This window comes from Chroicocephalus ridibundus, chromosome 6 (assembly GCF_963924245.1).
Source record: "Chroicocephalus ridibundus chromosome 6, bChrRid1.1, whole genome shotgun sequence".
Classification (NCBI taxonomy): Eukaryota; Metazoa; Chordata; class Aves; order Charadriiformes; family Laridae; genus Chroicocephalus; species Chroicocephalus ridibundus.
The window spans coordinates 44,924,547-44,947,365 of record NC_086289.1 but is presented as its reverse complement, the minus strand read 5'-3'; the positions used below and the strand labels follow the sequence as shown (position 1 = coordinate 44,947,365).

The following is a 22,819-nucleotide window of genomic DNA, read 5'->3' as shown; positions in this document are numbered from 1 at the left end:
GTGAAATTATAAGGTTCGGGGCCAGGTGGAACACGTTCAGCCATCTCTTCTCTGGGGCAAGCCGAGCGGCTGCTGTTAGGGTTGTGCAAATGGAGTTTGTGTGTGGGTTTGGTGCATGTGTTTTTACTGGGAGCCCTTAACCTCAATGCACAGCACAATCCCACCCGCTGATAGCTCCTAAACACTAGCTTCCTTCTGTTCAAGTCTCTAATTAAGCAGCGATAAAGGCTAGAATGTAAACTATAGTAGAACTAACTGTCTTGCTACCCATAGCTCTTAAAGCTGGAAGAAAACTTTTCTCTAGGGAAAGCAAACAGTGAGGTCTGTGTCCTCCATCTGTCACCCTCAGCGGCAGGCAGGCACCACCACAGGCTGCTCCTCTAGAAAAGGGAAGCCCTGCTCAGGACTTTCCAAGGATGTAGTGGGTTTGAGGCTCAGGCCAGAGCCCAAATGCCAGAAGGGAGGGGACCAGCTCAGACGTGCCGATGCTCAGGGCTGGGTATTTGCTCAGCGCACGGGAGCTCTGCATCAGCCTTCAGAGGGCCAAATACCGCCCTGGGGGAAGGGTGCTGGACCCTGCTCTGGGGCCAGGCTTCGTACCCATGGGCTTTGCAGCACCTTCTAGGCATCTTGTGCTGGAGGTGACCCGTTACCTCTTGTTTCTCTGACAAACACCTCCGTGAAAATACGCACGTTCACCTTCAGGTTGGCAGCTCTCTCCAGGTTCAGCAAGGGCTGCTTGACCCTGTCCTCGCAATAAGGAATCAATGCATTTATCTCGCGTTTCGCCATGGCGAAAGGGGAATTTGATGCAATTGTGTAGCCACCCACGCCTTTAATTAATCAAAGAGTTTTTCACGCAGCACTGTGCAATATTTTTGTTTCCTAACATCCCTGCTACAGAGCACTAGGATCTGTTGTAACATTTCTTACCCAATTCCAGCACTGAGGACTATGCAGCCAAGAAGAAGATGGATCACATGTGTAGAAATCTTCAGCGTTGTCTCCAGAGGCAATTTACAAGGAATCAGAAGTTGAATTAATCAGAGGCTCACAGAAGGATTTGGGAAAACAAAACAAAACAAAAAAAACCCCCACAAAAACAGCTAACAAAACCAACGTCAGGAAGAAAATAGGAAAAAGTCAGCAGATTCCCTGGGGTGCCATTTAGGAAGCTCAGGAAACACTGGAGGAAATCAGAGGCTCTCCTAGAAAACTGGAGAACACCTTGCCAGAGTTCAGTCCTCTAGGACAGAGCCAAAAAATCCCTTCCAAGGGACCAAGGGACCAAGGCACCACTGCACCATCTCCCCTTTCAGACTTGCTCCTGCCCAGCTTCATATTGCAGCTGCTGATGGGGGAAAGGAAGTGCAGGTAAAGACTGGAGATGGCCAAGTAGGAGAGAGCCTGGAAACACTTGGACTGAATGATGAATAACTGGAAAGAAACGCCTGGCAAACACTTGTCCACACCTGGGAGCCGAGCACCCAGCTCACAACTTTGTGTGCCAATGAGTGGTTTGGGCACTCTTTCCTCTGGGCTCCCAGCAGGCCACCGCCACCCCAGCCGGGAAAACTGGGCTGGGACATGGAGGCCAGGGCAGGAGTGAGCACTGGGGACACCTCAGTGCTGAGCAGAGGAGCCTGCGTGGGCAGGGCATGGCCCTGGAGCCCAGATCCTGCACAAACGCTGCCTATGACTGCCAGTACAGCTCATCCTTCCCCACCTGCCTGCCAAGGTGGATGCCATCTTCTCCAGCTCCCCAGCTTCTCCTTGGGAGCTGCAAACATGGGGTGCCTGCCCAGTGCTTGGGAGCTGCTCTCACGTTTGGCATCGCCTGGGGCAGACCCACACGTGGGCCAAACGAGCAGGGCGAGATTTTACAGTACACACCAGCAAACTGAGCTGGAGCCAGCTCATGGCCTCCGATCCAACAGCCCGCGGGGAGCCCCCAGGGAGAGCCCCCCTCGGTGCACAGCACCCTGCAGAGCCGTGCAGGTGAACAGTGGGGTGCTGGGTGCCGCAGGCAGGTTGTCCCTGGCGGGGTGCCGGGCTCCCCACCCAGACTGGCTGAGCTGGCTCCCGCGGCGGCGTGGGAGCCCGGAGCCAGCCACCGGTGCTCCAGCCAGGTGCTGCTGTGGGAGTTCCTGGCTGCGGCGTGTGCTCCCTGCAAAATACCTGGTGGTATTTTCTCAGCTGGAAGAAGAGATGCGTATCGCTCTGGTGAGGAGAACTTTTGCAGCCAAGCTCTGTGTGTGTGCGTGGAGGGAAGGTGGAGCACCTCTCATGCCCTTGGGCAGGGCACGCATGGTGCTGGGGGCCCAGGGTGCTGCTGCACGCTGGCCGTGGCTGCAGGGTGTTGCAGCACAGGGTAACCATGCAGGATTGCCTGCCTCCAACCAGCCTCTTGGGGGGGTAGGCTCTGGAGGCATCTCTGGGCAGAGGGTTCACCAATGGAGGGCACAGCTTCAGGCTTTCTGCACCCACGAGCTGCCTGGGGTGAGAGCAGTTGACTCTCCCGGTTTGGCAGGTAGTGGTTTTTGGTCTTCGCCTTCTAAATTTCTTATTTGTGCTGGTGTTGGTTGGCATGGGCACGACACCGGGGATGCCCTGGGTGCACAGCAAAGGGCAGGGGAGCAGCAACTTTCCCAAGAGTAAAAGTTGATTTAAAACACCAATAGGTCACTTGCTTATTCCACCCCTGCAAAATAAACAGACAAGTGCTGCCGCTGCAGCTCTTACACGCGGGATGTGAGGGGAAAGGTGTTGAAAAAGGCAGTGTTATAAAACGCATGTCCATGCTGAGGGCGTAGGAGCTGTTTGGGGAGCTGAGAGGGGATGATTCGGGTTGCACCTGCCTGTGGCGGGGAGCAAGGGACCACAAGGGCGGCAGGAGGAGGGCAGGCACCATGAGCCTCCACCCGCCCCGGTCCCATCGGGCCAGCCACAGCCACCCGCGGCTGCAGCAAGTCCCTGCACCCCTACTTCGTGCTGCCGGCGGCAGAGCAGCCCCCGGTGCTCGGAGCAGGGCCGGGCCCGGAGCGGACGCCGCTAGAGGGCAGTGGCTCCCCGGGCAGCGCGGCCGCCGCCCGCCCGGCTCCGCCCGCCCGCGCTCGGCTCGGCGGGGCTGCGCATCCCCGCTGCCCTCCGCACTTTTAGACTTTTTTCTTTTTTATGAAGACCGCATTACAAATCCCTTTCACAGAGGAACCAACGGGGTGGGAGATTATGTACTCGGAAGCGCCTTGGCTTCAGCGCAGCCAGATCTCCCGTTGTCTCAGTTTTTTCTTTTTGTTTGTTTTTAATGCCAGATTGGATTTGTACTCTTTCTTTCTCGCTCTTTTTTTTAAGTCTGCTGCTAGACACTCATTTCGAGAGTGCTGTCAGTTAAAACAGAAGAGGAAAAGCATCATCTCTTCCCCAGGACTGCCGATCTATTTTATTTCAGTTTTTTCCCTTTTTCTCTTCAGACCCTGCACCAGTTTCTTTACCGCACGCAGAGCCCTGCCACGGGATTGCACATGGCTGTGCCATGAGAGTGTCTCTCGTGGTGCAGCCACAAGCCTTAGGAGCTCAGCAAAGCTGAGTGCACAGGCTGAGCTGTGCTGCTTAATATTAACAAACAAGCTTAAAGGTTAGTCTTCCCTTGGCCTTGATGCCAATAATGAGACAACATCTTCCAGGGCATGATTCAGAGTGGGAAGCTAATATGCTCTGAACGGCACCCCAGGGACTTTTTTGCCACTGATGATGCAGGAAGCCTAATCTCCTACCCTAGGCAGTTGGGAGAGACAATGTAAGCATCTCCCTTGCATGCTGTAATGGTTGGTATCAGCCCAGCTGCCTGTGAGTAATTGCTGAGCATGCCAGGAGGCACCCACCTCCTGTTGGAGCATGTATCCCCATCGTCCAGGGAGGCGGCACAGCCAAAAAAGCCACCAGCTGCAGTGGTCACATTATCACTGCATGCAAAGGGCAGCGCACTGCAACGGCAGTGAGAAACTCAGCTGAATGCTGCATGAAGACTCTTACCAAACAATCTTAGAGCTATCAAGTTGAAACCCAGTTGCCCATGGGCCTGTGTCTGATGTTGCTGTGGGAGCAGAGCCAAGTGTGGTACTGCTGTGACCACAGACACCAAGGCAGAAACATGTTGGCCGCAAGCAATGCCCTCGTGTGCGGCTGGGACCCTGCAGCCCTTGGCTTTAATGCTTCAGGCACACAGTCACTGTACACCATCCCCAGAGATGCCCCTCAGTGCTTGCCCATGCCCTGGGGCTGCAGCTGCAGCCCCCTTGTCCCACCCTAAATCCTGCATCTCCTGCCCCCCAGTCTCACATTGCCTTTCCAGTGAGACCTTCCAGGTCCTTCCAGGACCACTCACCAGTGGTCCCAGGCATCTGGCTCGCTTCATGAAGGCAGAGCTGATGTTTCCTCAAAACAAAACGCATGACACTGTAGGAGTGTTTACAAGGAAGTCAAAGCATTTTAACAAAACTAGCTGATCCCCCCACCTCCCCCCAAAATGGACTTTGACCAGTTTGAGCCAAGGAAGCACACAGCCGCACTTCCCCTGCAGCAGGGCATGGCTGCGATGGGCAGCCCTGCAACATCCACGAGCAGGTGGAGGGGCTCCAAGTCCTCACTGAATGACAGGCACCTACTAATTGAAATACACATACACACAAAAGCAAAACCACCTGGTTCCACAGGGCTGAAGTTAAGACCTTGTGCTGAAGGGATAGTATACACAGCTGGGAGAGGATGGGCATATAAGGAAAAGTGACCAGCCCATGGGGCCCAGATCAGGAGAGCAAAGCTGTAACAAATGGCTGCTGCCATATACCTCTGAGTAAAATTTTGGTTCCTTAATCTTATGGAAGCAAGCTGGGAGAAAGCTACAGCCGGTCCTTGCCAACAGAGTATAAAGATTAGCTTCCCTCCAGTTCATTTGACCTTCATGGGCAGTGTATCTGGCTCCAAAACTCCAGCCTCCCCCTTTTGCTATACACTCAGGAAGTGATTCACTGCTGTCATGGGTCACAGAGAGTCAAAACAGCTCAGGACCCAGAAACCACCAGCTCGAGCCTGGCAGCCAGGCAAGGCTGTTTGCCAAACCTGCCTGGTGAAGGCTCAGCATAGGCATGGCCCGTGCCCAGGTGGCCACGCTCCACTTCTGGGTAGTGGCCATGCACCGCTGCCCCACAGAGCAGCCCATGCAAGGGAGCTTTGCGGGACTAAAGCACAGCCTGACGTAGCTCCTCCCTAACCTTCACACAGCGCTTGGGATAAGCTACACATTTTATAGCTCAGTAAATCAGAAGGACAAAGAGCCCAAGCTCCTGCTTGGCGCTAGGGCTGGGGTGCCCAAATGGTTTTCCCAGTGAGAAACAACTTGCAAAGAGGCAGAGTGGGAGGTCAGGTCCTGCAAACCCCCCACTGCAGTGCAGGCGACCATTTTGCCATCAGGAAGGCAGGGATTTCTGCTAAGCCACACAGGACAGGAAGAACGTGATGAGCGAGACACCCTTCACAGGCTCCACTCAGATGTTTGCCAAGTTCTGTTGTGTCCGGATAAGTTTCATTCCAGGGGACTGCTAGCTTCAGCACACTTAGAAAACAACATAGAAGGGCATATGCATGTCTTCAGAGGTCCACCCAGGCTTGCAAAACACAGTTGGAAGCTTGTGATGGATCCCTGCCCTGAAAATTTCATGCCTGCATACGAAGCATCCCAATATCCAAAGACAAAATTCCAGCGGGTATGGGTGGAGGGCAAAAGGGAGAGCACAAGCTTAGGATTCCTCAGTACTGAAACCCTTGCTGTAACATAAGCAATGCAAAAGTGGATCACAGCAGTCAGGAATTGTAACCATCAGCAAACGTGTTTCAAGCCTACCTGGTTAATGGAAACTGAAATCTTCTTTTACCTGACCCAGCTTGCTCTTCTAGATGCAAGGAGTCCATCACCTGAAACAGCACGTTCTTGCAGTCATTATAGTAGCACTTCTCTCTTTGAAGACAACATGCCAGTTTTTTAATGTCACATTCAAGCAATCCCTGACTGTCAGAGTGGAACCAGGGAACCGATGCCTCCGGATATTGATATCCAGAGGCAACTGCTTCTCCAATCCTTTGGAAAAAGGAAAAGAAACAGTGACCAGAACCAAAGAAACCAGGCAGCTGTTCCCTCCCCCAGTAGTAAAATTCCCCCTTTTCCCAGAGGAAAAGGGAAGCTTTTTCCCCTTTCAAGATCTTTGCAGGGTTTTTTTTTTTTTTGACTTCCCATTCCCAAGCCCCCTCCCCCAACCATAACCCAAGAAAACTGTAAGAGAGGGAGAGACGTGTGGCCCCATACAAAAACCACTGATAGACTCATAGAATTGCTGAGGTTGTAAGGGACCTTTAAGATCATCAAGCATCAAGATGAAGCTGGGGCTGTTGACATGGCGGTCCATAGACAGACTGAAGCCCCTGCACGATGGAGGCCACTCCATCACTTTCAGGACAGCCACCCCACTGGCTCCAAGCTGCTTTTCTTCCAAATCCTTGGAAGAGGAACTGAGATGCAAAGGAAAAGGAAACATCTTTGGTAGGAGAGGGGATGCACAGGGTGATGCACGAAGCCTTACTTTACATTAAATAAGGAGGACAAACCTCCCCAAGCTCTGAGCGGAGTGGTGGAGATAGCTGTGCAAGGCTATTTCACAAGTGTGGAGGTAGGAAAGGGCAGCGCTGACCCTGCCTGCTCAACGCCCGCCTTCCCTCCCCCCGGCCAGGGCACACAGCAGTCACAGCTCCATCGCATTTGAGCGGGACGTTGAACACAGGGCACTTCCCGGTGTTCTGCTCAGAAACAGAATAAAGAAACCTGATGAAAGAACAAAAAAAGAGCCATGCAAATGACGTAAAAGCCACAAGACTTCACATTTAGTCTAGTGGGAGGTGTCCCTGCCCATGGCAAGGGGTGTTGGAACTAGATGATCTTTAAGGTCCCTTCCAACCCTAACCATTCTATGATTCTATGATTTCAGCAAGAGGCTTACCAGGGGCTGACCCATCAGATCCGCCACAAAGAAGGCAGAGGGGTGCGTGATGGCACCTTATAACGTATCCTTGTGACACGGATGGTGTGGGGATGAGAAAACTGCACTCAAGGCCAAAGCGTGCACTAAGCCCCAGGTGCTCAGAGGAGAAAGCAGCAGCAAAGTCTCCTGCTCACTTCCAAAAAGGTGCACAGGCAAGAAAAGAAGCTCTGTGGGAACTCGGTGTCATTTTCAATTTGGCTTTTATTTTCATTGACTTGAACAACAAGGTGTTCCAAAACACACACAGGTCTTGGTGCAGTCAACGCTGTCATTGCTACAAGCATTGGCAGATTCTCAGCTCAATTAACCCATCCGCTTAGATGTATCAAAACAAAACAACAACAAAAACAAACAAAAAAAAAAATCACAGCTCTACAGGGGAGGGTAAAAGCTACAGCAGTTCAAACTCACTTGAAGATTCCAGTTATACAGAGGTGGGCTCCACAGTGGTATACAGTAGAAAGAAGGTTTTCACAGCATATATTTTGATCATTAGTGATGCAGCAGAAAAGCTCCATCTCACTGCTGAGTTGAAAAGCAGATACTGAAGTTCTTGCACCCAGACTCTGGGCACAGCATTAGTTGCATTTACCTTTATAGTCAGAAGCTTCCTAGTTCCTAAAACAATGGTATTTTTGCATCAATATCTGTACAATACTGAAGCAGCTCAGAAGGATTACACAATGGAGATGCAAAACCTCGGAGGCGAGAAGGGCACAACCTAGTTCACCTCCAGGAATTTGCAGAGTACCTGCACTAACTCTTTCCCCCGCACTAACACTGCCCCGCTGGATTAATTCTTGCATCAAGTCAAGAGCAGGAGGACTCGCTTCTTTTGTAGCATATAGGAGAAAAAAAAAAAAAAAAAAAAAAAAGACGACATAGTAAGTTTTCACACTGAGCATGTTAAATACTTTGAAATCTAGGACGCTGGTCTTTGAAGTGTTACAAAATAAAATGATAAAACAGGCTTTCAGTACCTGCCCCCTCCCCCCTCAGCTGCAAAGTAACACAGGAATCTCAGTATGAAAAATACAAATACATCTGTTCAGTGGTAATTTGTTACACAGTATACTGTAAGCGTTCGGCATAAAAATAATAATTAAAAAAAAAAACAACAGAAAACAAACAACATCTCATTGTGGTTCTGTCATACCCGGTAGCCCAAGAAGAAGTAAAAATCGGCATGTTATGCTGTAGGAAACAAAAATTACACATACAAAAAAATATTTATATACACGCTTTACAGGGTAACCATCTTGCATTACCATTTAGAGCTATCCAAAATAGGCTTTTGCACAGTTACCGAAAGGCAGTCTTTGAATGCAACATTGACCTGGCACAACAGGCAGATGGAGGAGGATGCTAACAATATCGGACTGTAATGAAATACGTGGCACACAGCAGGGCCCAGAAAACAGCCGCTGCATTGAAACGAGACTATTTGGTTGTAGCCAGGTAGGATGACAAGTCATTTAAGCCGGTTTTTACATCTTTCCCCAGTCAAAAAAAAAAAAAAAAAAAAAAAAAAAAAAAAAGACAAGCTTACTGTTAAAAAGAGCAAGCCAACTTGAAAGAAGCTGTGTTGAGCCAAGCTCCTCAGGTAAGGTTTGTTTTGTGTAGGTTAGCGTCTCACTACCTTGGCCTATATGAATGTGAAAACACGCACTCTGTTCAGTTCCTTGTCCACAGGAACACTGGCAGTCAGAGGAAATGCCTCAGAACACAGCTGCTGTAGAACCAATAAAGAAAAAAACCAGAGAAAAATCAATTTCTCATGTAAACACGACTATTTTTCAGTGGCAACACTCATATTACCAGGAACTGGTCCTTGTTTCAAGGCAGCTGGAAATTTCGTTCTTGTTTTACTCTCCACTTCTGGTTGCTCATCACTTAGTTTATAGTCACCGGCAACTAACCACAACAGGCTCCAGCCTATTACATATATATCTATAGACGGTTCTACTTGGCAGGAAACCAATCTAGCATGGTCTAAATAAAAGATTGTCCGGGTGTAGGATAGATGAAGCCCTAAAAATCAGTGTGTAGCTCTCAGTTGGTCCTCTGTTCAACTGGAGGTTAGGCAGGCAAATCCTCATGCTAAACTAGCCAGGCTACATATGTGGCAAAGCCTAATTCTCTAGCTTAAATGTCAGTAGTTGCACAGAATGGCTAATGGTTGGGTGGTGAACAGAAGTTAGGAGCGGCAGATGGCTGTATTTGCAATTATATCCTGAAAAAGCAAGCCAGGACATACACATGAATGTGAATTCAAAACAAGAAGAGACAGCAGGTTGTTTTTTTTCCCCCAGAGAAGGCAAAGGAAAAGGAAAAAGTGGGTTGCAGGTGGCCGTAAGCGCTGGCCTGCCCAGCAAAGTGCATGTGCTGTCTCCGCTGGAGAATATTACACATGAACAGAGCACTCAGCTCCGTGGGAAGAGGCTGTTTAAGTGCAACGTTCAGCAGACCGATTCCCATTTATTTTTCGGATGAACTACCAGTTCAGGGTTTGGTGCCTTTGGGTTTTTTTGCATTTTGTTTCAAGGTTGGGGATTTTGGGGGTTGGTTGTTTTTTGCGTTGGTTGTTTTTTTTTTTTTTTTCTTTTTAAAAAATTACTTTAACCTTCCTGCGTTTCAAAGCAGGATCGCTGGATGAGAGAGACAAGTTTGCAGGTCAGGATGCCCACAAGGTGTGCGAGGATTCAAAAGTCAAGAAAAGAAGCCCTCTCCCCAAAGGAAAACATGAAACAAGAACACCACCTTCTCGAGAAGGTCAACGGCTTTCAAGGAAATACCACCCGCCTTCCCCCTTCGCTCAGCTCTTCCCCTTGCAAGAGCTGGGGTGGAGGTCGCGGTCCAGGAGTATGACCTAGACAGCATCAAGGGCATAACCTAGCATGAATGAGCAAGAAGGTTCCCTCCGCCCTTTGTCCAGGGGTGCAGTACCAAGCAGAAGGAAGACAAATGAAGGGCTGAGCAGTTTGTGGCCGAGGCAGGGTGGAGAGGGGTCCGCAGGGCTCACTCCCCTTCCTCCTTGATGCGTTGCTGTTTGTTGCGCCGGGCATCCATGTCGAAGTTGAAGTCATTCCATTCGTCACGGGGTGGGAAGGAAATGGTCTGCCGGAGCGTGAAACGGACCGCGTCGATGACCCGCTCTCCCCGGGTTTCACTGGAGCCCACACTGACGGTGGAGGCGCCGCTGGGGGTGCGCAGGAGGTGGGGAGGGGAGGAGAAGTCATGGAGCTGTCGGTGGTCCAGGATGCCCTTCCAGATGGCATGGCGGAACTGCTCTGGGATCTTGAGGCTCACCAGATCCTGCAAGGTAAGGTGGAGAGCTTAACAGGGCAATCACTGGGCAAGCTGGGCTCTGGGAGTAGAAGCAGCCTCTGGGCCACCCGGCAAATGCCTATTAACCAACAAAGCTGCTAAAATCCAGATGGCCATCATGCACTGTAGAAGACAAACCACTAATCCTGAAGGTGGTGGTTCACTTCTGAACAAGCATGTGTAGCCATGAGGCAGTAAGGGCTAATGACACAAGGTCTGTTTTGAAGTTACAGAAAACATGCGTTCATGCATAAGATATGGTGTTCTAAAGATAGATGTTGAACTGGACTGCAAGGCCTCCAAGACAACCTCAGGGGTATCTGCTGGTTGTCTGTTGGGGGGGATGCTGGGCTGCAGACGTTGAACATCTTTGAAAACTTCCGTGCTTATTTCAAAACCTGCAAAAGGATCTTAATATCCAAGTCTGAGCTCCAGTATTCAAAGCTCTGGGTCTGACTCAATAGGAACTGCCTTAATTACTTGGACACAACCAAAATTTAAGAACAGACACATAACCTTAGAAAACTTGGACTTTGAGGCCCCATCATCTCTGGTGCAGTACCTGAGGGTAGCATTACCTAAACTCTGGGAAATGTGATATCAGCTTCTGAAAAAAAAATTAGCAACCAGTTTTGGTTAATTTGGGTCAGCTTTTCTAATTAAAGCAGGAGCAGAAGGAAGGCAGGCCACGCTAGGAAACAAAAGCACCATAGCCTTGCAAAGTCTCGGGGCAAAAAACTGGGACAACCAGCTCTGAGGAGAGCGATGGCACAGGAGAGGAAGCAGCAACCCTGCAGCAAAAGCCATGCAAGAGAAAAAAAAACCAGCTGGGCTGAGATGCCAGTGGCAAGGGAAGATTATTAAGGTAAGGCCAGAAAACAGAAGCAGGGAGTGAAAAACGCAGACCACTTCTGGACAGCCAACTTGTCTGCAGGCGAGTGAGGTGTTTCAGAGCAGTGTAAACTGAAACCAAGTCCTGCAGAACTAACAGGCGCGTGGGCTGGGGCCACTTTGGGGGCTAAAATGGACAGTGGTGGGGAGGGGAGATGCTCTTTCTCTGTGCCAGGCAAGGCAGTTTAAAATGCTGGCCCTGAGTCCAGCCTCTCTTCACCTCACAGTAAGTCTTCCCTGTATGCAACAGCCTTAAATCAAACTAATTGTATAAAAATAAAATATGCTGGTTCTGCATTTCTGACCCGTTCCTACAGCAGGGCCAAGAGTGCAAACAAAGGAAACGGTGAGGAGTTACTTACATCCATGGAGTAATGCTCAATCTGATAGATGGTGGTCAGCCCCTGGGTCGTGAAATAATCCACACAGGATGAGCAGCCCAGCCTCGCTAAGAAGCTGCAGAGGAGGAAGGAAGGAAGGAGAGAGAAAAAAGGATCACCCTGGCTGCAACAGCCCAAACCACAGAAAAACCAAACACTCAGCCAACCTGCAGCAACAGGAAACAGAGCTTTCACCCTTGGCTTGACCTTCTCCAAGACATCCCAGGCCAGCAAGCCACATCACTGCCACATCAAACATGAGGGAGTCCAGATGCCTAGCAGACAACCCTCGTGGCAGCACCTTGCCTTAGTCAAGAGCCGGTGCTACACAGCCTGGATATTGGGGCAGGAAGGCTCAACGTGGACCCTCCTGCCAGGTCACTTCACCCTGGCGTCTGAGGAGGTGGCTGAGCCCATGGCAACCTGCTGCACGGATAGAGGGCCTCAGCAAGGCAGTGGGTCTGGGTCTCAGACACATCATGCACACAAAGTACTTCAAATCAGCACATTCCTCCCTAAGCGTAAAGGATTCCTCCTTTATGGACAGCATTTTTTCAACCTGTTTGACCCCATGGAGGGCAGAGGGGCTTCTGACCCCAGCCATGGCCTGACAAGTGGCCAAAGGGCAGGGGGTGGGGGTGGTTGGGTGGGATAAAAAGAAAAAAAGAAAAAAGACAAAAGACATGTATGCAAGACTGGCTGGTGCTCTCAGCTCCACCAGTCCAACAGATGCTGCATCCCTTAGATTTTTGCAGTCCTAATGTCCCTGTTTCTCTCAGCTGCTCAGAGGTGGGGGTTTGAGGCTTGGTGCCCAGAGGGTGCCAGCCCTGGGCCTGCCAAGACCCACTGGGATCCAGTGCTCCAGGAGAACGGGGCGAGGGACCCAGCAGGACCCTTCATGCTCCCGACACGAGGCCTCTGCTCCCTGCGGGTGGGAAACATGCGCCGGGCAGCCTGCTCCCGCTCACCTGACGATGCTGCAGTCTGTGGGGTACGGAGGAGGGGGGGTGCAGTGGGATGTTGAAGGCATGGAGAGGGGAGGAGGCAGCGCCTGCGTGGGGCTGAGGCCATTCATGTCACCGGTCATGGCCATGTGGGTGCCCATCATGGGAACTGGAGGAGAGAAGAAGGAGGAGCACATTGTTACCCAGGCGTCCCCGGACCCCCGCTTTGCCCCCAGCATGGCACCAAAAGGACAGCACCCGCAGCCGAAGCAGCCTTAAATCCCCTGCCAAAGCCCTGCAGGGAGCGAGCTCACAGGGAATTTCAGGCAATGGCTGCACAGGGACCAGATGACAGACAGCCCTTCAGGAGCTCTTCCCTCACTGTCGCCGCCACCTTGTCACCTTCCCGTACAAACAGGCTCGGTAGAAACCTAAGCAAGCTGCGGGCGTCTCTTCTTTCCCTGCCGCAGGAGAGGAGCAGGAGAGGGCCAGCAGAGTAACCCAATACAGAAGCCAAACAGCTTTGTTTTTAGAGGCACCGAGCGCACCCGAAGGGAATCAGCAACAGGTGTGGGCAAGAGCCCAGCGCTTTTGAAATAAAAAAAAAAAAAAAAAAAAAACCAAACCAAAAAACACCACACAAAACTCAGCCCCCAGAACCATGTCTGTCATCCTGGTTTCACAGGGCTGCTGGGCACTCTCCAGCAGCCAGGAGGAAGCAGGTTACAGAGCTGCGAGATGCAGATATTTCCTTTGAAGCTAAGAAGTGTCTTAATTGAACTGAGGGGAAAAAAAGTTCGCCAATGCTTGCATTTCCTCTGCTGGGAAAGGAAGAAGAAATAAGTCCTGAAAGACAGATGACAGTACAGCCAGCCAGATCTGCAGCAAGAAGTAGCTCTGTTCATCCCAGGACGCTGAAACCTGGAGAAAGCAGGTGACTTGCCCCATGGCACAGCAATGAGCAATACTTGGCTCTGCAGGTTCCCAGACCTGCTACCACAAAACAACTCCAGGATCCCCAGCCTAACACTAGCCATTTGGAGATGCCAAGCCTCCTTCCCTAGATTAGTGGGGTGTGCGCACAGAGTAGGAAAAGAAGGAGCGAGAGTTTCTTACTGTTGGTTCCCATGCCGTCAGGGATGGTGGTTGGGGTCAGGGCATTGCGCTGCTGGGGGTTAATTAGCTGGCTGACCGAGGGCAGCTTGTTCATGCTGTTCATTTTGCTGAGCGGTGGAGAGTTGGAGCCGTAGGATGACTGTGACTGCATGGAGGTCCTGCAAACCAAGGAGACGTTAGGACGGGAATCGCAGCAATTGGTTGTTAAGAGCGCGCATCCAAGGAGCTACATTTTCTGCTCATGGCAGTGGTGAGTTACTGCCAATGAAATCACTGACACCATGGGAGCATCGCAGATAAAGATCATTGGAGAGAGAGTCAACAGGAAATAAGAAGTTTCCCAGATATTCTGGGCATTTAAAAAACAAATGGGGAAAAACCAACAAAGGGAAGCTTCAGTTTCAGTTCAAATTTTTTATTTAAGGAAAAGTTTCTATGTAAGTTTTTCAGTTCAAAAGAACATATCAAAGCCAGCAAACAGCTGCCAAAACCCAAAAAGAATATTTTTAAGGTCTCCTTATGATCAAACACTTTTTTTCATAAGAACAAGAACTGAGGAAGCCATCTCAAACCATCCTAACTACCCCTAAAACCTGACTGCAGAAACAATTTTCAGATCGGGTCATACTTATCACATTGGTTTCTCCAAAATTCCTAGTTATTCATATAATGAGGTTTTTATCAGGTGTATATATAGCAGTCAGAGGCTCTTTGCCCAAGACAGACTCCATACACCTTAGGGACCACTACTGAGATGGTCAGAGCTGCCTGGGACGCCGACACGCAGCTTTTACTGGTGTTAAGCAGAACCTGGTATCCAAACCCCGCAGGCTGCTTGCAAAGAGTATCAGATTCCTACTACCGCTCAACAGCACTAACCTCCCTCAAGTCCAGACAGCCCCAAACTCCATCCAGCATATCCACGAACCAGGCCAGAGAGGCTGGCTGGCGAGCTCCCCTTCCCCAGCCCCGAGGGTCCCAGCTGCAATCCCGCCTCGTAAACGATCCGGAGCATGAAGACCAGACCGCTTCTGAACGGCAGCCCAGTTCCCGGATCGAGTTACGGCTGCGGCATCCCATCTGGAGTAGGGTCTTATTTGGGATATGCAGAAAATGATCATTAAAGCAGGCCCAACAGTGCAATTGGCAGAGCGTTGCCATGCCACAAGCGAGCGGGCTTTTCTTTCCCCGACACCAGGAGTATTTGCAAGACTGGCAAAGGTGCTGGGGAAGCGGGCACGCTTCCCAAACACGATGTACCCTCACAGATCATGCTCACCCAGCAGAATGGAGGTCACCCGGCTTGCCGTAGAGCCTAATACTTGTTCATCCACATCACGGTGACCCCATGGTGAATGTGCAAGGGCACATTCCCATCTTATTTCCCATTGGGAAACTCGTTCGTCTGGGTATAACTGGTTACACCAATTCCTGGGAACTGGCTTTCCTTCTATGCAAACAGAATAGTTATTACTTCAAATAAGCGAAGTGTAAAGGAAAGAAAAGGCTTATTCCTAGATAATTTATTAAAACCTTCAGCACTCAAGGTCAAGTTTCATACAATTACATTGTCTCCAGCTTCCTGCACTTTTAAGACGTGCAGCATTGGGTGGAGAAAACATCTATGCTAACAGGCTGGAGTATCTAAGGCCCCGAAGAAATCTTACCTAATTACACAATTACAGGAGGTACAGAAGGGTGTGAACTGTCCTTTGGCAGTGAAGGACAAGATCCAGCAAACTTCATAGACTCAAGGAAGTGGAAAGCACAAGAAGCTTCACAAATTAATATTAATGACGGCAGCAGCTCCCAAGGGGAAGTGAAACCGAGCCATGAAGTTCAGACCCAACTTTTCAGGGTGAAGGGAATGATTCAGATCTGAGGTTTCAATTCGGCAGTTATAAAAGTTGAGGCCAGCCATGAAATCAAGTCAGGCTGACACCACCCTTAAACTAAGAGGCTTCTGGATTTAGGACCAAAATGAGAACTTTACAGGTTCAGGCACCTATCTTAACTCAGGTTCAGCTGAAATAAATACACACCTGAGTAGTCTCTTAGGACAAAATCTGCATGGTAGGCAAGTGAGGAGGTCACCATGTACACAGTGAAATTCCAAATCCAATCAATAAAGACTTCCCAAACGAGATTTAGTTTCATTGTTTAAGCTCAGGAAAGATTTTATTCAGACAGCTTGTGATTAGAAACACTTTTTTTAAAAAAAAAAAAAAAAACAAACCAAAACAAAACGCCTCTTGCTATGAAACAAGATTTTCCGAAGAGGTCAGCAACAGGCCTAACTTTTCTCTCTGCACCACAGAGATCTCAGCGAAGACAGGTGACTACAAAACATTTTTGGTTTTTTTTTTTTTGCGGGGGGAGGAGAAGCAAACAACGCAAACCAACCCAAAGCACCCTACACTATACAAAACTTTAACTTATAGCATATTTTAACTTACAGCTTAAGGACTCCATTCACCTCTCGTTCCTACTCATAAGAATCAAGATCAGCTCTCTTAATACAACCAAGCTCAAGTAAATAAAACAGGAAAGAAACAAAAGCATTTTTCTTCATACTCATTCTCGTCTCAACTAAACTATGCCACCACATAAGGAGCCATGTAAAAGGTCTAGAGAAAGCCATCCAGACAAAGAAAAGTCCCAAGATAAACCAAGATGCAAAATTTTATTGAAAATTAATGTCACACATCAATATAGCAACAGCCTCAGAAATACAAGAAAATATTTTTGATATTAAACACACAGACTACATGGTGTTTGAGGATTCATTTAAAATATATTGCTTTTTTCTCAATTTTTTTTTTTAAACAGGTATTATAAGAATGTCATGCACAGTGATTTTCATTAAAATTATACTTACTATGTCTCAAGAAAGATTAGAATTAGAGCATTAACATTTCTTTGATATCAATGCCAATGAAATGCATTTTAATATCAAGGTATAAGGACTTCAATTAAGAGACTATTATACTTCTTGGAACAGTCTGATATGAAAGGCACTGAGTCACATTCTGCAACTGATTTTTCTCTCTTCAAGAGGCTATGTAATTATTTAGCCAATAACATCTGTAGTTATGCAAGCTTATATGAGGGCAATCACCTGTCATGCTTCGAGGCATATACTGATCATCTCAAGAGGTCAGGAAGGAACTTCCTTCTCCCACTTATGAAGCGCAGTTCAGTTCACAGGTTACCTTGTATAATTTTGCACTTTCCCAGCTCACTGGGTTATCAGCCCTTCACCAGAGGTAGGAAACTGCTTGGATAGACCAATTACCTGATTCGGTAGACAAGTCCTAGAGTCCTCATTCACATTAGGTGAGCACACCGTCATGTAAGCAGCCTTAATGCAAGTGACATCAAAAGTTCAGTAAGTGCAAGAAAAGGGCAGCTCAGGCTCAGAGAGACTAAGAATTCACCTAAGCCCCTGTGCCTACAGTTTGCTATCCCTGAAGACCTAGAGCTAGTCATGACGCAAGGAGACCCAAGTGGAATTGAAGCTGTCCAGTTCTGGATCTGCCTTTCCTTACAGTAGCCACATCAAGTGCAGCAAGGATTACATCCCAAGTTCACAGGTGGTCAACATGCCCAGCGGCAATATTTTTTTTCAAGTGAGGTTGCCCACTGGGCTGCATAACCTTGGGATGTCATTGATGTAGTCTAGTAATGGCACATGAGTGACACAGATGATGCTCAGTTGCACTCATCCGCTTTGAAGGCCTATGAAGTGAGACACAAAAAAAAAAAAAAAGCAGAGAGATGCCTACTTGTCCTTCAGATCTCAAACAGCTGCTATTCTAAAGCAAGTAATAGTGCATCTTTTCAACCATTCAAGTAGTTTGTAGTTTTGGTAACCAATGGAGGGCATGGAAAGGAAGAACTCTGAACTCTGATGGTCGCTATGGAAACAGCAACTGCAGCACAGGGACAGGGTGGGGATAACAACTGCCCTTAGACTTCAGGTATAGGAATTTCACAAGGCAGGCAGTGGATGCAATCTGCTCTCCAGGGAACGGAACTATAAATACAGGGAGTGGATATACATCAACTAGTTGACATAGACCGGTAGCACCTGACTGACTGATGAGGCCCAATCAGTCCACTTGGTTATTCTTTGAAAGGAGAAGGCTTACTTTTCTGAAGCCCCAGAGGTGACAAAGCAGGAATCAAAAGACAGGCGGGAAAAAGTTTTCTTCTTTTATCTGCAGAGGACAGGCTATGAAGAAATTCCAATTGCTTTCAGCTCCAGATTATTTGATAAAAATAAATAAATAAAAACGCACTAAGATAACCACCTTGTAGCTGGAGAGCAAATCAAGTTACCATTAAGACCAGTTTCACAATCATCATCCTTATATGTAAGAAGGACAAATTGGAAAGCCTTTCTGGAGGACAGTGGGATCCAAATAATTTACTTTCTTGTTTGGTGAAAGTCCCAGTTGCTGTATTGCCCATCGTGGTATGAGAGATTTCCTAGAGGTCAGACCAGATGATGAACTGGAGTGTGAGCTGGAATTTCCCAGTGCAGGCTGTGGATGCCTTGTATCTTCTGCTGGGCTGCCTCCTCAAACTTGTTGGTGGACAGGCCCTGAAGCAGATCACTAGATACAGATTAGTGTGTCCTTGTCTCAGTATTTTTGTATTGCCATCCACAAGCAGGCAAGACCAAGATCCAAGAATAAACCTTCATTGGAAGGACAGACTGACAGCGTGAAGCATAATCCTGCATCTGGGATACATTGGCAGTTCAGATCCCCACCTCTCACAGAGAAAGGAATGCTATTCCCTTTCTTCTCCCAAATAAAATGGCACAGAGCAAAAGTTATCTGCTTTGTGATCTTGAAGTGCTTCCTGGAGCTTCCAGGCAAAGTAGAGAAGCACTTGATTTGGCTAGCTTTACACAAGGAATGATGGTAGAGCTGCAAGTGTACAGAATAGTCACTGCCAGTGTTTAATTAGTTATTATTTATATTTAATCACAATTTTGGGGGCTCTTCTCCATCAGCCCTCCCCCCCACTCTTATGGTAGAACAAGTCTTACTAAGACAATGAAGGAGATATGCAGAGATGGGATATGGCTCTCAAAGGAGATGTTAGTACAAGTCATCACCTGCTCACATCACAGCTCTGCTGCCTGGAAGCGGATTATGTGATGTTCAGAGATAACAGTCTTCTCCCACTGCATCAGGCTTTGTTCCTTGGTGGGTGGCCAGGAGGCCTGCTCTGCATTTGGGAGGCACCTTCTCTTCAGGCTGCACCTAACCAGAAGCGTGTCAGAGCTGGGTACGCACCTGACCCAAATAAGTCCAGCATCGACTATGCTGCAGACACAGAGGTCCCCCCCATCAGTGTTGATCCAGCCTCCAGGCTGTGTTTCCTAGGGGTTGCTGATCACTGGCATTTACATCTGAGCTCTGCTCCCCAACCACTGCTGACCTGGGCAGACACCAGCCCGCAGGGAGCGCCATTCCTGGTGTATCTTCAGTAACTTCCTCACATTTCCTTTTCCTGCAGCCATAAACATTTGAGGGCTCCTCAGGAGAGATGTCACTGCCTGAGAGTGTGGGTTGAAGGATGCTTCTCTACCAGCATTAGGGGCTGTTCTTCATGTAATGATGTTTGACCTCTACGTGGGGAGAGCCACAGCAGGCATCATGCCCACCCTCAACCAGTTCCTCCCTCATTGCCAGTATCCACACGTAGTGCCACACCATCCACAATGCTGGGTTAACTCCATGGCATGTTACTTGCCTATTGATCATTCCTTCTTTGTGCTGGTCTGGGTGCAACACTTAAAGATGACATTTCCAAAGGATTCAAATCCACCTTGTCAAGCCTCACATAAACAGCTTGCAGAGGTAGACTTTGATACAAGCAGTGGGAGGATTTACAAGTCCTTGAAGAGAAACGGTCTCCTGTGTAGGAATTGCTAAGCCAGGACGCACTTTATGGACATCATAAGCAAAAGCAAAGGCCACTGATTGCAGAATTAATAGACAAGGTGGGCACGTCCTGAGGGCACTTGGCTGAATCAACTGCAACATATGCTGGCACCACTTTCCTTTGAACTGTGAGGTTTGTAGTGATGGGGTAAAATGTAGTAGGGTAGATGAATACCCTAAAGCAACATCTAATAACTGCTAAACGTCTGCAAGCTACAAACCCCTTCACGCAGGTAGGGCAGTGAGCAGTTTTGGACACTCCACCCTTTCCATGCTCAGCTGCAATGGGACAGGGACACTGGTCACACATGGTCATCGTTACACAGAAAGACTCCAACCTCACGTTCACCTTGTGCAGCTCGTCCCACCACTTGGATCAAGCCCACAGAGTCAGGAGAGACCTTTCTAAGTTCAGCAAAGCTGGATTAATGCCAGCGGTGCTGTTGCAAAGTCAAAGTCACCCAGTCTTCCTTACAATTTAGATGTGTCTTAGATCAGACCCTTTATGATTAGAAATAAGGGGGGGGGGGGGGGGGAAAAAATGATGCCAAATTAGTGGGCATTTCTACAGGGAAAAAAGTGATTTCTTACCAGTGCCAATTCATATAATTATTAGCTCTCTCTGTCCAGCAGTACAAATACTTCAGCTACTTGTGCTATTACTGCATGACCAGCATTAAAACAGGCCAAACTGACTCTCACAGACTGTTTAAACACACCCAACCCCCTTCTATCCCCCCCACCCCAGCCCATGAACAAGTTTTTAATTTAAACAAGACAAGAGGCATTTTAAAATTGAGACCTGCTCAGAGAAACCCTGCCAAGTTTCACAAATACAGAAGTTAACAGGAAAGAGTATTAACAGGTTACAAAAACAGGAAGAAAACGTTACACCAAGACAGACAACATTGTGGTTCCTGACCTCTCAATGCTATGGGCTACAGCTAAGAGGTCTGTAGAAGTGTCTGTTGTTTTTGCAAAGTTTGAGTCCCTTCAGGAGATTACTCTCACTATTCACTCTGTTGCTAGCAGGCTGCATATTTGCCCCACTGTTCCTAGTCCTGCCAGCTGGGCAAAGTGATCCCACCAGCTCGGTTTATGGATATACTGATGGGTTTGGGGGGCTGGAATGTTTTAGGATGGCATCGGTCTGTTTGGGAGAGTCTCTCCTTGAGTCCGTGAGTTCACTCCTGAAGCAGGCTGAAAGGAGACTGTAGAGAAGGAACCAGAGAAAAGAAAAGAGATGAATGTAGAGAACCCTTCTCCAGCCACCGAGAGAGAAACAGTCACTTTCCACCTTCATGATCACAGGAGGGGAAGAGCAGATGTCTTAGCACCTACAGTGAGGTCATGTGGCAGGGAGATTTAGAAAGCCACAGGTACAAGCGAGTTCTTGGCCAGGAAGAGAAAACAACTAGCTGATAGAGAAATCCGATTTCTGTGTCCCCGTCTCAGGGGTGCAAATGGTGCCCTGATACTATTCCCAGTGACAAATGTAAAAGGAAAAAAACGCACTCAGCCAAAGGGGAAAATGAGAAAAGCAGCTTCCGTTGAGCCCACTTCAATTACTTAAAACCAGAAGCTGGCGGTAGGGAGAGAAGACAGAGCCTACTGTGAAAGGGCCATATAGATTACATCTCAACTACTCCCCTTTTCAAAGCCAGAGGACCCTCTGCACTAAAGCCGAGGGGTCCCTGGGCTGCAGCTGATGCAGAAGGCACTGCACCTTAAAAGCCAGCAAAGCAAATGCAGAACGTCTTTGTATACCTACTCCCACACTTCCTTGCTTATTTTAATCTTGGCAGTTCTCTAGGGAGAACACTCTCTAAGTGCCTGGAGTTCACAACGCATGCAAGCACAGCACTACAAAACCAAACGAAACCATGCAAAAATCCACACCAAAAATGAGAATAACCAGGTGGAAGTCTGAAGAATACCTTCTCTGCAAGCCCCCTCCCCGTGATAGCAAGCGTCGGGATCCTTGCGGCTCCCATCTCAACTGGAGCACTCCAGGCACTGGATAGCTTGGCTTTGTCATACCTCACTTAGAAGGTTAATTCCTTCTCATTTGGATAATGAGCTGTGCTGCTCACTAGATTGAAGGGCAGACAGTGGGTTGGTAGCTGCAGCCCTGCTGATGTGAGAGAAATGTTTGCCGGGATATAAGATCCCTCTCAGACATAAGAGCCCTCTTCTTGGTAGCCATTGGAAGACTTGGGAAAATCATTCAATCGTGGGACTTGGACTTGATGATCCTTATGGGTCCCTTGCAACTTGAGTTATTCTATGGTTCTGTGCTATGGCCAATTGAAATAAAGACTGTTCTGAAAACAGTGCTCAGCAGGGTGAAACTCATCACAAGCAATTTTCCTGAATATGAAAAAGTATTTTCCAGTGAAACACTTAAAGACTGCGCAGCTACTCCCTGGGAGTGTTAATTCTAAACGTATTTCACAGCAGAGCATCGAAGAAACCTTCCTTCCCCAACAAAGCACGGGCCACTTCTGGTATACCTGGCAGCAGGTATCTTCTGGCAAATCCGTGTTTTACACAAATGGTGGCAGACCACAAAAAGGAAGTCTTCTAAATAAATGTGCATGCTGCTGTTCAAATATGGGCCCCAAGATTTGGCAGGGAAAAAAGAAGAATAGAAACTGCAGCAAAAACCCCTTCCCACCTATGATCATGAAGGTATTTGGCATAACAGTAAATAAGAGAAAACCATGCACAAAGGAGCAAACAGAGAGAGGAGATGAGACAGAGAAAGACTGTGGTCTGGCACAACGTGGACCATTGCAGTGTTTTGGTCATCTTGTGGGACACAAAGCTTTCTGATTGTGACCAGATTTGTCCTTTTTATTCCAGAACAGTAAGACAGTTGCATCTGCTGGCCTGCCAAACGCAACGCTGGTCTCTATGTGCACAAGAGCAAACAGTTGTTTTCCAAAATACAGATACATGTTTTTAAAACTACCTTTCACCATTATAATCTCCTCCCTTGCTTTTACTACTCTTCAAAAAAGATGAAGCTTTCCATGCCATAGGAATGAAAGGGAAACTTCTTCCCACACACCTAGAGGCTTTTCACATTAACCATTGCTCGTAAAAGTAAA

At 48.3% G+C, this 22,819-nt stretch overlaps 1 protein-coding gene across 4 annotated transcripts in view; it reads right to left on the bottom strand.

Annotated features, from left to right (window-relative positions):
• Nucleotides 1-7,343: 7,343 nt before the first annotated feature.
• Nucleotides 7,344-22,819, bottom strand: part of TP63 (tumor protein p63) — an 88,063-nt gene continuing 72,587 nt past the window's right edge. For 3 of the 4 annotated variants that reach the window (XM_063338144.1, XM_063338145.1, XM_063338142.1), the window contains 4 exons: nt 13,747-13,904; nt 12,655-12,799; nt 11,669-11,762; nt 7,344-10,403 (listed from right to left, as the gene is read on the bottom strand). In XM_063338144.1, coding sequence (XP_063194214.1) covers nt 10,107-10,403; nt 11,669-11,762; nt 12,655-12,799; nt 13,747-13,904 — 694 coding nt within the window. In that variant the 3' untranslated portion in view covers nt 7,344-10,106. The remainder of the gene's footprint in view (nt 10,404-11,668; nt 11,763-12,654; nt 12,800-13,746; nt 13,905-22,819) is intronic. The other variant, XM_063338143.1, reaches the window with a different exon arrangement.